Genomic DNA, 15,000 nt, shown 5'->3' on the forward strand with positions numbered 1-15,000 from the left:
AAGAAAAATGCATAAAACATCAATTTTTGAACTTAAATGCAAAAATCTGCGATCTAATTTTTTGTCAGCAGTCTTATATGACTGGTTTTCATGCACTTCCCAAAAGTCGGCTCGTTCAATGACATTTAAGGTAGGCTATTTACAAAATGTATCACACAACATAGAAACATCTAGGATTAAGAAAATACAAATGTATAACAATTCAAAAAATGTGCACTGAAATTCGTCACTTTTATTATTAGGTTACACTCGATAGACAATCAAGTCAGAGAGAGAACTATCCTGGTGGTTCTGTATAATCAAATATCTCCTCAGAACAGTCTTGGTATAATCAGATTGGGAGGCCGCCTCGAGGAATTCATACGTTTGGTACCAATAAAGCGGCTGTTCTGGATAAGTTTTATTTGCTTTATTGCCACAATTAGGGGAGATATCGGCTTGTTTTCTCGCCATTTGTTTGTTTTCATTGGAATACGTATAAGATCTTATAGCAGACGTATGCAACTGTGTTGGGAAAGTGATCAGGATTTATTTTACTTTTTTACAAGAGTAGGTAAGTCAGAACTAGAATCTAGAAGCCATTGCTTAATTGTACTCTAAATTGGCGAAATGAAGTTAAGACTCTTGAAAAAAATGGATTTGGAAGTGCAATCTTTGTCGCTAATGTAGGTTCATATTAGACCGAAAATTCCACATGTCGAGACTAAGGGAACCCCAGTTCCAACAATGGCTGCACGGATATACGTACATACACGATCCGAGTGCCTTCGTATCATGAATAGTTTTTATGTGTATGCTTTTTTGTAGCTAAACAACTATTTGCCTGTTAAAAATGGTAAAAGTAACAGTTTGATCGATATAATAGCTTGGTGTAATTCGCTGTTCGCTGTAAACTGGCTTCAGTGTTCTACAGTAGTCCATCCATCAGTAAACGTGATCTTTAGTTGCATGGCCATTGCATTTAATTTAATTTAATCATTGGTATCTTTTGTCCGTAAATTTCTAATGCTCAGTTTAATTGTTTAAAAAGGAAAGGTTAAATTACTACTTTATTACGTCAAGTCGTATTACCGTATACAAAGACAAACGTTTTTTATCACTTTGTAGTTTACGAATTATCAATTTGTTAGTACTAAGCAAAGCTAATATGTCGAATGAAGATAAAGACAGTATATGGCCGTACCTGTAGCATTAGATAATACCAGAAACTCTCAATAATATTACTGATTATTTCTGCTTATACATTTTTATTTATTAAATCTGATGTTAAATGAATTTCAAAAAGAACCGCAAGGCAACAGTTAAAATAACTTTAGTGTTCAACATTTTCTTTTCTCCAATGAGAAGACATCATTTCTGAAGTTGTCTAAAACTTTCATTTCAGTAAATCAGCACTCAGCCGTTGTTGATTTAAATCAGATGCAGCGATAGATATAAACAGTGGCTGGCCTATTTAGTAGGTAGTTTACGCAATAAAATGTAGACAACTTGAAAGTTAAAGGTTGTTACTGTTTTCTTTCACAAAATAAATTGTTATGCGACTGTTTGTATATCCAACCATTTATTTTTGTTGGTACGCACAAACAACCTTTAACCATAAATAAATGATCACAGGTTGTAAGAACATATTTCAAAGATGAAGATGTAATGTTATGTGATGAAATCAATTTGTGTTCTGCTTTGTTCTATAACTTCCCAGTACAGCTTTTAACGTTTATTGTAGAGACTTTTGTGCAGTGATTTATTGTCAAATTATTCGAAGAAGACTTGATTTATTCAAATATTTCAGCAAGTACACTGGTGCCGAAAAGCGTGTGTATTTAAGCAAAAACATAGCAGACGGAATATATCCCGCGGGAAATCAGATTGTTTTCCGACAAGCATAATATCGACATGTTAAATTGTGCTTTATAATGGAGGTTGGTGACATGCTGCCTCAAAACTGACTGGCTGTCTCCGGCCTGTTATGACAACAGCAACAAATATGATCAACAATCGTGCACACAAGTTTAGTTATATTATAACCATTTTGTAGCAGTTGAGAATTCAGTTTTCGATATATAGTTTTATATGTAGTATTACATTAACATCATAGCACGTTCATTACAATGCTATAAGAAAACATGTATTACCGTCCCAGGCGCGTATCTAGGGCAAATTTGGGATTGTACAGATCGATGCCTTGGGGGTAGATGTGGGACGGGGTATTTCAAATTCGGGTTTTTTGGTATGACAAAAACTTCGACCTGTCAAAATTTCATTACGCAACTGCGTATTTGCGTACAGACAGCTACGCGCCTGTATTACACCAACATTCCAACACGTTCATTACCATGATCTTGTTAGACATGTATTACACTAACATACCAACACATTCATTACGATGATCTTGTAAAACATGTATTACACTAACATCATAACATGTTCATTAAGATGATCTTGTAAAACATGTATTACACTAACATACCCACACGTTCATTACGATGATCTTGTAAAACATGTATTACACTAACATACCCACACGTTCCTTACGATGATCTTGTAAAACATGTATTACACTAACATACCAACACGTTCCTTACGATGATCGTGTAAAACATGTATTACACTAACATACCCACACGTTCCGAACTTACGATGATCTTGTAAAACATGTATTACACTAACATACCCACACGTTCGTTACGATGATCTTGTAAAACATGTATTACACTAACATACCCACACGTTCGTTACGATGATCGTGTAAAACATGTATTACACTAACATACCCACACGTTCCGAACTTACGATGATCTTGTAAAACATGTATTACACTAACATACCCACACGTTCGTTACGATGATCTTGTAAAACATGTATTACACTAACATACCCACACGTTCGTTACGATGATCTTGTAAAAAATGTATTACACTAACATACCCACACGTTCGTTACGATGATCTTGTAAAACATGTATTACACTAACATACCCACACGTTCATTACGATGATCTTGTAAAACATGTAGTACATTAACATACCCACACGTTCATTACGATGATCTTGTAAAACATGTATTACACTAACATCATAACATGTTCATTACGATGATCTTGTAAAACATGTATTACACTAACATACCAAGACATTCATTACGATGATCTTGTAAAACATGTAGTACACTAACATACCCACACGTTCATTACGATGATCTTGTAAACATGTATTACACTAACATACCAACACGTTCATAACGATGATCTTGTAAAACATGTATTACACTAACATACCCACACGTTCATTACGATGATCTTGTAAAACATGTATTACACTAACATACCCACACGTTCATTACGATGATCTTGTAAAACATGTATTACACTAACATACCCACACGTTCATTACGATGATCGTGTACATGTAGTACACTAACATACCAACACGTTCATTGCCATGATCTTGTAAAACATGTATTACACTAACATACCCACACGTTCATTACGATGATCTTGTAAAACATGTACTACACTAAAATCCTAACACGTTCATTACCATGATCTTGTAAAACATGTATTACACTAACATACCAACACGTTCATTACGATGATCTTGTAAAACATGTATTACACTAACATCCTAACACGTTCATTACCATGATCTTGTAAAACATGTATTACACTAACATACCCACACGTTCATTACGATGATCTTGTAAAACATGTATTACACTATCATCATAACACGTTCATAACGATGATCTTGTAAAACATGTATTACACTTACATCATAACACGTTCATTACGATGATCTTGTAAAACATGTATTACACTAACATCATAACATGTTCATTACGATGATCTTGTAAAACATGTATTACACTAACCTCATAACATGTTCATTACGATGATCTTGTAAAACATGTTTCAGTGCATACAAATTATAACTGAAAAACATATATAAATTAGTATAATGCAGTGACTATTTACTAGCAAGTGTAGACGCTTGCAGAGAAGAGAGCTTTAGCAGTATTATATTTACAAAGCTTGACACAAAAAATAAAACAATTTATTCCAATAACACTTAGTTATCGTTTCAGACAGTGACGGTGGTGATAGTTGTTGTTCGATGGACCTCCGGGCTGTGGCCTTGGCCCCGGGCTGCCTTGTAACGCTCACCTCCCTGTGTCTCGCCCTGGCTTCTCACAAGGAACATATCGCGCCAGGTAAATTGGCGAACTGTTCCACCAGGAGAAAATCCATCCACTTACATTAATTGATGCGATCTGATTGCTGATAATATAAATCAACGAGAATTAGGAAATGCACGTATCAATGATAATGTAAAGATGAATACCTACATAATTATTTTCTCTAAATTAAACTTAGGAACAGTGAAAAACCTTTTATCTGTTAAATATAATCTAGACATTTATTGCTGTTATGTTAGATACATTATTCACCAGCGGTTAATTTCTTAAAAACTTCTTCCTGTTTAAGTATGGTCATTGGAGCACCATTTTTTTGACGATTCGTGACAAATATTTCCCGTTTGCTTCCATAGCAGTCACGGTTTTGTTCCGACTTTCGAATGCATTCATCTTGTTCGTTTTAAACGGTCGATTGTTTAAAATACTGGAATAAATAATCAAACATTTTTTTATAATGTTCCATAAAGATTCGTTCTAGGATAAAGTCGAACTTGTAAACAGGTATCTACGCATTTGTATCTTTATACCTTCATGCCGTTCTCAGTTTTCCTTCCTGAAATGTTTTTTTTTATCAAACTACACAATATAAGTAAATGCATGTCCGAAGGCCATAATTCGTGCGATGCGGCTCATGTATGATCATCAAGTTAAGAGATAGACGGGATAACAAGTAGGCACATTCATAGAATTGTAGAATCGACCACACTATAAAATGTAGCCAGCGATAAGAAATTATATTTGTTCTTGCCATACTCATCTATTTCTTAATTGTTTAAAAGCATAAACGAACTATTTAATCTTCAAAACTCCTCCTCTGACAAATCGAATTTCAGGTTTTGTTTTAAAAACATCGAATTGTGAATTAAGGCGTTGAGGGAATTTTACGAACGAACATATATGCGTCATCAGAAATAAATCATTTTGCATTAAAACGGAAAAATAATTGTATATTTATGTCAAGGTTCCAGTCTATCTAATCAACAATGTCCTTTGGCTTCTTTATGACATCTTTGACAACTAATCTATTGAAAAAGTGACCGGAATTCTAATATATTTCTTAAAATATGAGCATTAGCCATAAAACACATTATGATGTTGATTGGATAATGGCAAATATTCCTTAAACTATTTTCAATATTGCAACACCTTTCTGTTTGAATACAAAATGTATTTTGAACTAAATTTTGTATATAACACCCGTTATACATGTAAGAAGGCACACATGCTTGAACCATGTAGACAGTCTTTCAAAACCATATTTGCAATTGTGTTACTTATTGTACATTTTGTGATTCAAACTCACTTTTGCATAGACATGTCATGCATAAAACATTGACATTTATTGTTCTCTGTCGTGTGTGCAAAACTTATCCACAGGAAACAATTCCTGACGTTTCAGAGTTGGCTGGATGGGAGCGGCGACTGTACGCGAATCTCACTTCCAATTACAACGCTTTCTCGCGGCCCGTCATGAGCGCCTCCCAGCGCGTGCACCTCAACTTCAGCCTCAGTCTCAACCAAGTCATTGATCTTGTACGTTAACGGCCATCTTGTTTATGCATATATGATATTAATATTTAATAATGTAGTTGAATTTCGGGAGTGTCTAACAAGATAGTCATGTCATTTGGTGGTCAATTACACGCGTTTTCATTAATTATGTTATAATGTTGCATACATGCATGTATACTATATACATGTACTTCAAATGCTTATAAATATGTTTGTTTTTTAATATAATTTAAAACCATTCTGTCAATTTGGAGCTTGTTCCGCGGAACAAAGCTCCATAGTATGTGTTAGCATTAAACCGCTTGTGTTACGTAATGGCATCAGAAACATTTTGCAAGTGGAGTGCGGGTCTGCAAATCATTCTAATTAAGAAGGGAAAGTTAGCGTGTAACATTAATTCTCGCGTCTGAGACGTCTGGCAGGTGTTCTTTGATGTATGTGTTGTTTTAATTGCAGGACGAGAAGCACCAGATCCTCACCACGTATGTCTGGATTAACGAGGTAGGTACACACGTGGTCCTCGTGTACAGGTGCTCTCCAACATGAAGGCTTTCAACCTGTTTTGCTGGCGGATGATACATTTATGCAATCGGAAATACCCACACCATGGCAAAGTCTCAATCGTCTCCATACAAATTATTAACATAAATCATAAATATAAATATTTAAGTTTATTGCTTAAAAATTGGTCATTGCTTCACATAGAGAAACTTTCCTAAATCCTCCCGTCCATTACGCTAAGCTCAAGGGTGTCTTATATTTTGTGTTTGTCCTCTATCACTTTGTTGCGTTTATATGACGAGATTTTCCCTCGAGGCAAATTTACACCAAGTCTTAAGATGGGGAAGATTAACCCCGAGGGTATTCCATGCCATATAAACACACTAATTAGGGTGTATAAACACTGGGGGTATTTGGATTTCTTTTCGTTTTGGATATTAAAATTTTGACACGGTTTTACAGTAAATAATTGGCAAATAAAAGGAACTAAATTGTTAAAGATATATATATATATATATATATTTTTGTTGTCAAAGTTTATTTAAATTATCAGCAGACTGTTTCATCAGGGGACTGAAATGTTTGCAATGCCAGGTTTATGTCTGGTTGAAGTAGTTTGTTTCCAAGTTTGGCCAATTTGTCTGTCGTTGAGACTCATTTGCTTTCAATAGGAGCGCTTAATTTTCAGAACCTATCGCCCTCTTATTTCAGCTGGAATAATTAACGTTAAACATATGTTTGATTATTTGTCTAATATGAAACAAATATGAATACGTTAAGTGTGTTTTCTTACAGTATGACTTTTTTCTTTCTTTTATTTGGAAAACACAGATCTTTATTATTTTCCTGGAAATACTACAACATGATATCGCTAAGTGAATAAGACTGATAAAACTAGATATTGATATAATATGTTAGTATATTATCTTCATCATAATGTCTAACGTACATTTCAAACTACTGGCATAAATTAAAAAATAATTCTCAATTGCCATATAAACGCGTTGACAATATACCCAAGTGAAAAATGTTCCAACATATGTATATGTGTCCCCACGGCCACCCACGGGGAGGGGGATTTCCCTAAAGGTCAAATGTTCAGTATATTCAATTAATTTAATTATGTCCATGGATTTAAGAATGCCCGCCTCACGAGAATATCGACCGCCCTTTAAAGACTTTAACTACTGATAATTAGCCCTGTATATATTGACAGCGGTGGGATGACGCGAACTTGCGGTGGCGACCGGAGGACTTCGACGGGATTGAGCGACTCATGTTCCCCGCCGCCCTGATCTGGCTCCCGGACATCTTCATCTTCAACATGTAAGTACAATACTCCCGAAATATAGTTTGCATTACCGTGCTTTTTAACTCAACACCCTTAACAAGGTTGCATTTTTTAAAAAGATACAACTCTCTTAAGCTAGCCAATGCTCAATTCATTTTCAGTGCAGGATTCGCAAATGAAGGGTTTGTGAACGTGTCCGGAAGCCGAGTGCTCGTGCTGTCTACAGGGAAGGTCACGTGGTCGATACCGCTCCGCATCCGGAGCGCGTGCCCCGTGGACGCCACGTACTTCCCTTACGACAGACAGTCATGTGACATACATTTCGGCTCGTGGATATATGATTTCTCACAGATAGACATTTCCCTGGAATCCAATATTGCGGACGTAACAAACTATGTCGTAAACAATGAATTTGATCTCTATCACGCTTATTTGCGGCGGACGATCGAAGGTCCCAGTTGTTGCCCAGGCAATGAAAGCCATCCCATGGTTCACTTGAGCATCCAGCTGAAGCGGAAAACCAATTACTATGACTACATTGTCATCGCCCCGACGCTTAATCTGTGTGTGTTGACGCTTGCAACGTTCTTACTTCCGTGTGAGTGCGGCTGGAAGATCGCGATCGGGCTCACGGTCTTCCTGACCCTATACGTATTGCAGCTGCTAATCGCGGAAAACGTCCCGGACACAAACTCTACACCTTTGATAAGTATGCAGGAGTTGCTTTGCTGAGGTCATTACAGAAAAAGATACATTCACTTTTAATCCTATATTTTACATACTACGTTACTGTAGGTACATATAATATCTATACCTTTATGCATGTTTCCCTTTATGAACGATTAATAATAATTATTATTTTATAATGATAATAATAATAATAATAATAATAATAATAATAATAATAATAATAATAATAATAAATATCCTTAAGGTCCCCTTCTCCTTCGTTTTGAATAGTTTTATTCTGTTTCAGGTGTATTTATTCTACTTGTCATGTCGTTAAACAGCATATCCCTCATAACGGCGACCATCATCATGAACATTAAGCGCCGATCTTTAGCGGATCCGCCGCCTCCCGTGCCGCGTATTCTCATGCACGTGTGCGAGAAGTACCTGGCTCGTGTCGTCTGCGCACGCATGACCAACTGGAAACGGATTGCTTCTACGCCTAACGAAGTAGTAGAGCAGATCATGATATTCCCGCCGGCGGACGACGTGTCGGATTCAGGGGAAACGTGTGGCCAGTACGTGCAGCGACAGGAAATGATGTCAGACGTCTCAAACGAATCCGCAGATCTTCAAAACTCCCAGGATATTGAAATACAACCGCCCCCCTCACTCGACAGAACAGAAACTGCAGAGTCATCGTTTTCAACATCAAGTGCCAATGACAACTCTCTGAATGATGTCGCTTGCACGGATTGCCTGTTAAAACCAGGGCCTTGTGATACTGCGAGTCACGAAAACTACTCATTCCAGGGTGATGAATCGGACACGTGCACTGTGACCTCGTCGCGTGACGAAAGACGCGGGCTTGCGGAGACGTCATTATATACTCGGCCACGACGATTTTCAAAACACAGACCTTCATACAAAAAAGCAATAAAATCCGGTCACACTGTGACGTCTAAACGCCATTCAACTAAGCCTAAAATCAGATACAATGAATCCCAACTGTCGAATATTAGCCGGAAGTATCAGTGGTACTTCGTTGCCGATGTTATAGACACTACGGCATTTCTAATATACGTAATCGTCATGTTCCTCAGTATTGTGACAGTTCTAGTCATTATTCCACTTTTTGCTTGATTACCTTGTTTTAATAATGATACTTTTAGCAGGGATCTTGAAAACTGATGTATGCCAATGCAACATATAATAATAAATATAATAATATGCGCCTATATGTGAAAAAACAACAACGTAACTATACAAGATAATGATCAAAAGAAAGATGGTCACAAAACATCAAGCAATAAGAAAGTCGTAATAATTATCTCCCGGAATGGTGAGCACACAGTCACCGCGTCCGTCTGTCCGTCACAACCTTTTCCGGAGAATACCCGCCCCCCCCCCGCCCCCCCCCCCCTAACCTTTCTCTTCAACAATATGCAAGTAAGCATCTTGTCTGGACCATAACTCGAAATGTACTGAAGGGATTAAAATGAAACGGGACAGTAAGATTGCGACGGAAGTGTGCTGCTTAAGAGCTTTAATAAATAATGATCTCAAAATATGACAGGAAATGATCGAATCATCCGATTAGAACGTTATTGAATTGTTTAGGCTTTGTAATACAAGATGAGAGTTAAATTATTATCTTCGAGTTGCTGTTTGATACTTGTTTAATAAAATCAAAATAAGTATGTAAGTCAAAATTCGTTGGCTCGATATCGCTTGGCTCGATATCCTCGTTGGCTCCAACTGGATTTAAAGGACTGCCCTTTTCAATATTTCTCATAATATGTTCATATAAAATTCGATCGGATGTCTCGATTTGTCGAGGGTCAATTTTTCTCCACGCTCGACGTCATTGTCACGGCCCCTAGTAAGAATTTCGCACTTTTTTGTTTTGATTGCATGGCTCGATGTCATTTTCGCGGTGCCCGGTAGGAATATCACTCCTTTGATTTGATTGCTCGGCTCGATTTCGCACAAGGCGCTAATCGTCTAGCTTTGCTTGATTGGTATCATAATTATTATTAAATAAAGCTCAATGCATTTTGAGATTCACATTCACATAAAATCGGCAAAAAAGAGCTTACATTACTGTAAAAATGTAATCTCGTAATCAGACGACTTCGGCAATCTGTAACTTGGTTGAAACATAAAGACCAAGTAAGAGCCAGATTCCTAACCGTCCGAGCGCAAGCAAGCGAAGTGGTCGGAATCATGTAAATATGCTATGTTAATTATTAGTCGGTTGGCTATGTTTAAAATTGTCCAGGACGTAGCTTTAACTTAGAGACCGCTTCATAAATGGCAAAAGAATGCTTTTAGTATTTTCCAAGTTGCACGATAAAATGGTAAGTACACTGTGTTTAAAAAGTATACTTTAATTGATAACGGCCCTGAATAATCTTTTTTGACAATATTGATTTTTTTTTTAAATACCGACTACCCCCCCCCCCCCCCTCCCCCCTGTTAAGTTAAAGTGAAATATGCTTGATTATTGTTTTTGGTTTATTATGGGTTAATGTTTATGTTATATTTTATTGCGTCAAAAAATCAGATATAAAAACATGGTATTGTCAAAGTAACGAATGTGTAATTTTGCGAACAGTACGATACGGCAACGGGAACTATGTCAAATAAATACTCTTCTCCAGTGGAGGTATTGTCGGAAAAAAACAAAGAAGGTAAACATAACGCTATATTTAACGTCTCAAAGAATAATACACATTCAGTTTACATTCCTGCTTGGCTCGATATTCCCAAGGCTCGAAGTATTTTGAGCACCACCACCACCACCACCACCACCACCACCACCACCACCACTACTACTACTACTACTACTACTACTACTACTACTACTACTACTACTACTACTACTATTACTACTACTACTACTTCTACCTACTACTACTACTACTACTTCTACTACTACTGCTACTACTACTACTACTACTACTACTACTACTACTACTACTGCTGCTGCTGCTGCTGCCACTACTAATACAACTGCTACAAATAATACTGCTACTGATGCTACTGCTACTGCTGCTGTTACTGTTACTGCTACTACTACTACTGCAAAGAAAAAAATAGAAACCAACCTTCAATGATTCAATTTTGACCGGAAATTTGAGCATTTTATAATCTTAATATTCAACCGAGAGTATTTGAACTTTTCAATATTCATGACAAGCTGCAGTGATAATGATACCACGCGTTAATCACCTATCATCCGTCCGTATGTGTGCAGTTCGATCAGCTCTGAATGGTCCGTTCAGGGCCACGGTTATCTCGCGACTTGTATATAACTTACAAATGGGACAAGGTGAAGGAAATGATTGTGTTTATGATCCTGTGTATGTAACAAAGCACCCATATGAACAAATAAGTGTGGTTGTAACAGCTTACAAGAGGTGACCGTTTCTTGTAGCCATGGAGAAGACGGGCGGCACGCGGAGGGTCGTTGTTGCTATAGACGACAGCGTTTACTCGAATCTCACAATGAACTGTAAGTTTATTTTAACATTTAATAAGGAAATCAAAGATGTTTTATATGTGACATACATGTACATACAGATAGAGAACTGTTGCTCAAAATATCTGAAAAACAATTTGATTGTCTTCCTTGGACACTTTCATACGAAATAGGTGTTATGCCCGCATGTTATGTAATACACGACGAAATAGGAAATCATTTAAATTCAGTCTTGATGATATGGTTGCTAATTTCTGCCATTTCAAGTTTTCGCGGCGCGAAGTGGCGAAACTTCGTCAAGTAACGAGGCAAAATTGCGCCTAGTGGTAGGCAAAAATGCGCCTAGTGCTTGGGTAAAAATGCGCCAAGTGCTGGGGCAAAAAGCACCTCGTGGTGGGGCAAAAATGCGCCTACTGTTGGGTTTAAAATGAGCCTAGTCGCGGGACAAAACTAAAAATGCGCCTAGTGGTGGGTAAAATGGGCCTAGGGGTGGGTAAAAATGCGCCAAGTGCTTGGGCAAAAGTGCGCCCTAGTGGTGGGGCAAAAATGCGCCTAGTGGTGGGGCAAAAATGCGCCCTAGTATTGAGCAAAAATGTGCCTAGGTAAACATGCGCCTAGTGGTGGGTAAAAATGCGCCAGTTGGTGGGGCAAAATGCACCAAGGGGGGGGGGCAAAATTGCGCCTAGTGTTGGACAAAAATGCGCCAAGAGGCGGGGCAAAAATGCCCGTATTGGTGGGTTAAAATGAGGTTAGTAGGTTAGTAGTGGGTAAAAATGCGCCAAGCGGTGGGGCAAAAATGCCCCCAATGGTGGGTTAAAATGAGGTGGTGGGTAAAAATGCGTCTAGTGGTGGGTAAAAATGCGCCTTGTGGAGGGTAAAACTGCGCCAAGTGGTGGGTAAAAATTGGCCTAGTGGTGGGGTAAAAATGCGTCTAATGGTGGATAAAAATGCGCCTAGTGGTGTGGCAAAATGCGCCAAGAGGTGGGGCAAAAATCCGCATAGTGTTGGGTAAAAATGCGCCTAGTGGTGTGGCAAAATGCGCCAAGAGGTGGGGCAAATAGTGTTGGACAAAAATGCGCCATGAGGGTGGGCAAAAATGCGCCAAATGATGAAGCGAAAAGGCGCCTAGTGGTGGGTAAAAATGCGCCTATTGGTGGGGCAAAAATACGCCTAGTGTTTGGCCTATTGGTGCACTAAAATCCGCCCAGTAATGGGGCTAACGGATAGTCTGACTTTTTAAAATTGCGCCCGGTGGAGGTTCGAAAATGCGCCCGCTGACGGTTTGAAAATGCGAAATAATAATGCGGCACATTTTCGCCTCGCCACTTGGTGTATTTTTCGAATGTTTGCCTAACCATGTGGCTTGTTTTCGAATGTTTGCCTAACCATGTGGCGTGTTTTCGAATGTTTGCCTAACCATGTGGCTTGTTTTCGAATGTTTGCCAATCTATGTGGCGTGTTTTCGAATGTTTGCCAAACCATGTGGCGTGTTATCGAATGTTGCAAAACGATTAGACATGTTTTCGATTGTTTGCCTAACCATGTTGCGTGTTACCAAGTTTTGCAAAATACAGAAATATGCTACCATAAGCTGCTCAACAAAAATAACTAGATACTAACTTGATAATGGTACTAGTGATTATCAGCAGACATCACTCGCATGCTTTTAAAGTAATGGTAACGAATGTTGCGTTTGCTGCAGGGTACGCGAAAAACGTGTGGCGGCCGGGGGACGAGGTGCTGCTGGCTTGGAACGTAGAGCCCCACCCGGCAACTTTCGGCAGTTTGTACCGTTATATTACCCAATCGTAACACTCAACCATCTGTGCACGGCCGAAGCGGACATGTTTGACCTCTGCTTTTCCATTTTCCTATGCTAGGTCTAATTCTCCAATCACGCTTTAATTCTCGAGTCAAATTATAGTGCATATTCAAGTAATGGTGAAAAATGTCAATGATGCCAGAATGATTTTCTTTAGCAATAAAACTATTTTATTGAAATTCAGGCAGCGAATACCAACAATTTATATGCTAAGCAATCAATTGTATTATGTTTTGAAGCTGTGAACTTGATGACTGGCGACCCTGACGTGATCTCCAAGATACTTTCAGAGCAGAGCGTCCATATTGAGCAGACGATTGAAAAGTTCCAGCAGAAACTAATCGACGCTAAGGTTTGAATCATCAGCTCATTCTTAACGTTAACTTGGTAATAGTAGAAGGAGCAAGTTTATTCGAGGAAATATAACACACAATATATATATTTGAAATAGGCCAACATGAACCGTGCTCAAATTCATAGGATAAAATGGCTTACGTATACAAATAGCGAACATGTAAACTATAAACACGTATATTTGAATTAAAGTAATAGTATCTATAGGGTTTAATATACATATTATAACTATTAAATGAATTGAACTATAAACAAGCATATTTGTATCATAGTATTAACAACAGTTTCGGTAGTATTTTATAAACATATAAATGACACCTGACTTGTGCACTATATCCATGTACTGAATAACTAAACGAAGTTGATATTATAAACTTGCAAAATAGCTACAATAATGTATACTAAAGTAAAGATATTTGACATATTGCGCTTTAACTATTGCGTCAACATAATACAATTACATAGAAACAAAAACTTCACAAATACGTACAAATGTAAATGTGTGACCAGAGCTGATTTCCAACATTATCCAAACTTCAGGTGGAAGGACGTGTCATTCAGCTGCACGAAGCCAAGGCGGGCCCGGCCATCGTGCACGCGGCCGAAAGCGAGAACGCGGGAATGATTGTGTGCGGAAGTCGTGGCCTGAGCACGCTGCGGCGCACGTTCATGGGCAGCGTGAGCGACTACATCCTCCACCATGCACACGTGCCCGTCCTCGTCTGTAAGTTCGATCCCCTGCAGACGCACTGATGCTGTGCGGGTTGGCTTATAGTGACGGAATACGTCTCGTGTTATCCGATCTGTAAATTACAGACGACAGTGTAGACCTGTCCCTGACATTGTGCATGTTTAATTATTTTTTATCATGCATAATTCGTTAAAATCATTTTTTGCGAATGTCATTGTTTTTACACGTGTATAGATGAGATACAAATACAGTTGATTGATTTATATGCTAACAGTTAGTTCGGTTTACGTATCATTTGGTGTATTAGTGGGTCGGTCGGTAGACCAAGTATTGTCCGCATAAGAACTTAAGAACTGTTTCACCTAGGACGTCATCGGATGTTTTGCCACTGACCAGTAGATGATCACTTTTGTTTAAAGTTCAGTAGGTCAAAAGTAATGGTCATGGAAAACAGTATTATGAACACTTTTGTAACACAACAACTA

General features: G+C 38.1%; 2 protein-coding genes across 2 annotated transcripts; both read left to right on the plus strand.

The window, feature by feature from the left end:
- Positions 1–413: 413 nt before the first annotated feature.
- LOC128228964 (neuronal acetylcholine receptor subunit beta-3-like) lies at positions 414–9,439 on the plus strand. Its single transcript, XM_052940563.1, has 7 exons — positions 414–553; positions 4,081–4,206; positions 5,591–5,724; positions 6,160–6,204; positions 7,421–7,530; positions 7,657–8,204; positions 8,472–9,439. The coding sequence occupies exons 1-7, from the start codon at positions 499–501 to the stop codon at positions 9,305–9,307; spliced, it is 1,854 nt and encodes a 617-aa protein (XP_052796523.1). The 5' UTR covers positions 414–498; the 3' UTR covers positions 9,308–9,439.
- A 1,383-nt stretch (positions 9,440–10,822) lies between these two features.
- On the plus strand, positions 10,823–14,780 carry LOC128228161 (uncharacterized). Its single transcript, XM_052939316.1, has 5 exons — positions 10,823–10,857; positions 11,604–11,681; positions 13,351–13,431; positions 13,710–13,822; positions 14,365–14,780. The coding sequence occupies exons 2-5, from the start codon at positions 11,606–11,608 to the stop codon at positions 14,575–14,577; spliced, it is 483 nt and encodes a 160-aa protein (XP_052795276.1). The 5' UTR covers positions 10,823–10,857; positions 11,604–11,605; the 3' UTR covers positions 14,578–14,780.
- The last annotated feature ends 220 nt before the right edge of the window (positions 14,781–15,000 follow it).

Source organism: Mya arenaria, chromosome 3 (genome assembly GCF_026914265.1).
Source record: "Mya arenaria isolate MELC-2E11 chromosome 3, ASM2691426v1".
Taxonomy (NCBI): domain Eukaryota; kingdom Metazoa; phylum Mollusca; class Bivalvia; order Myida; family Myidae; genus Mya; species Mya arenaria.

Excerpts from the sequence above, each read along its gene's own strand:
- LOC128228161 (XM_052939316.1), top strand. The coding sequence starts at position 11,606 with ATGGAGAAGACGGGCGGCACGCGGAGGGTCGTTGTTGCTATAGACGAC. Across the intron at positions 11,682-13,350 it reads CTCGAATCTCACAATGAACT|GGTACGCGAAAAACGTGTGG; the intron begins GTAAGTTTATTT and ends CGTTTGCTGCAG. Across the intron at positions 13,432-13,709 it reads CCACCCGGCAACTTTCGGCA|CTGTGAACTTGATGACTGGC; the intron begins GTTTGTACCGTT and ends TATGTTTTGAAG.
- LOC128228964 (XM_052940563.1), top strand. The coding sequence starts at position 499 with ATGCAACTGTGTTGGGAAAGTGATCAGGATTTATTTTACTTTTTTACA. Across the intron at positions 5,725-6,159 it reads TCAACCAAGTCATTGATCTT|GACGAGAAGCACCAGATCCT; the intron begins GTACGTTAACGG and ends TTTTAATTGCAG. Across the intron at positions 6,205-7,420 it reads CGTATGTCTGGATTAACGAG|CGGTGGGATGACGCGAACTT; the intron begins GTAGGTACACAC and ends ATATATTGACAG.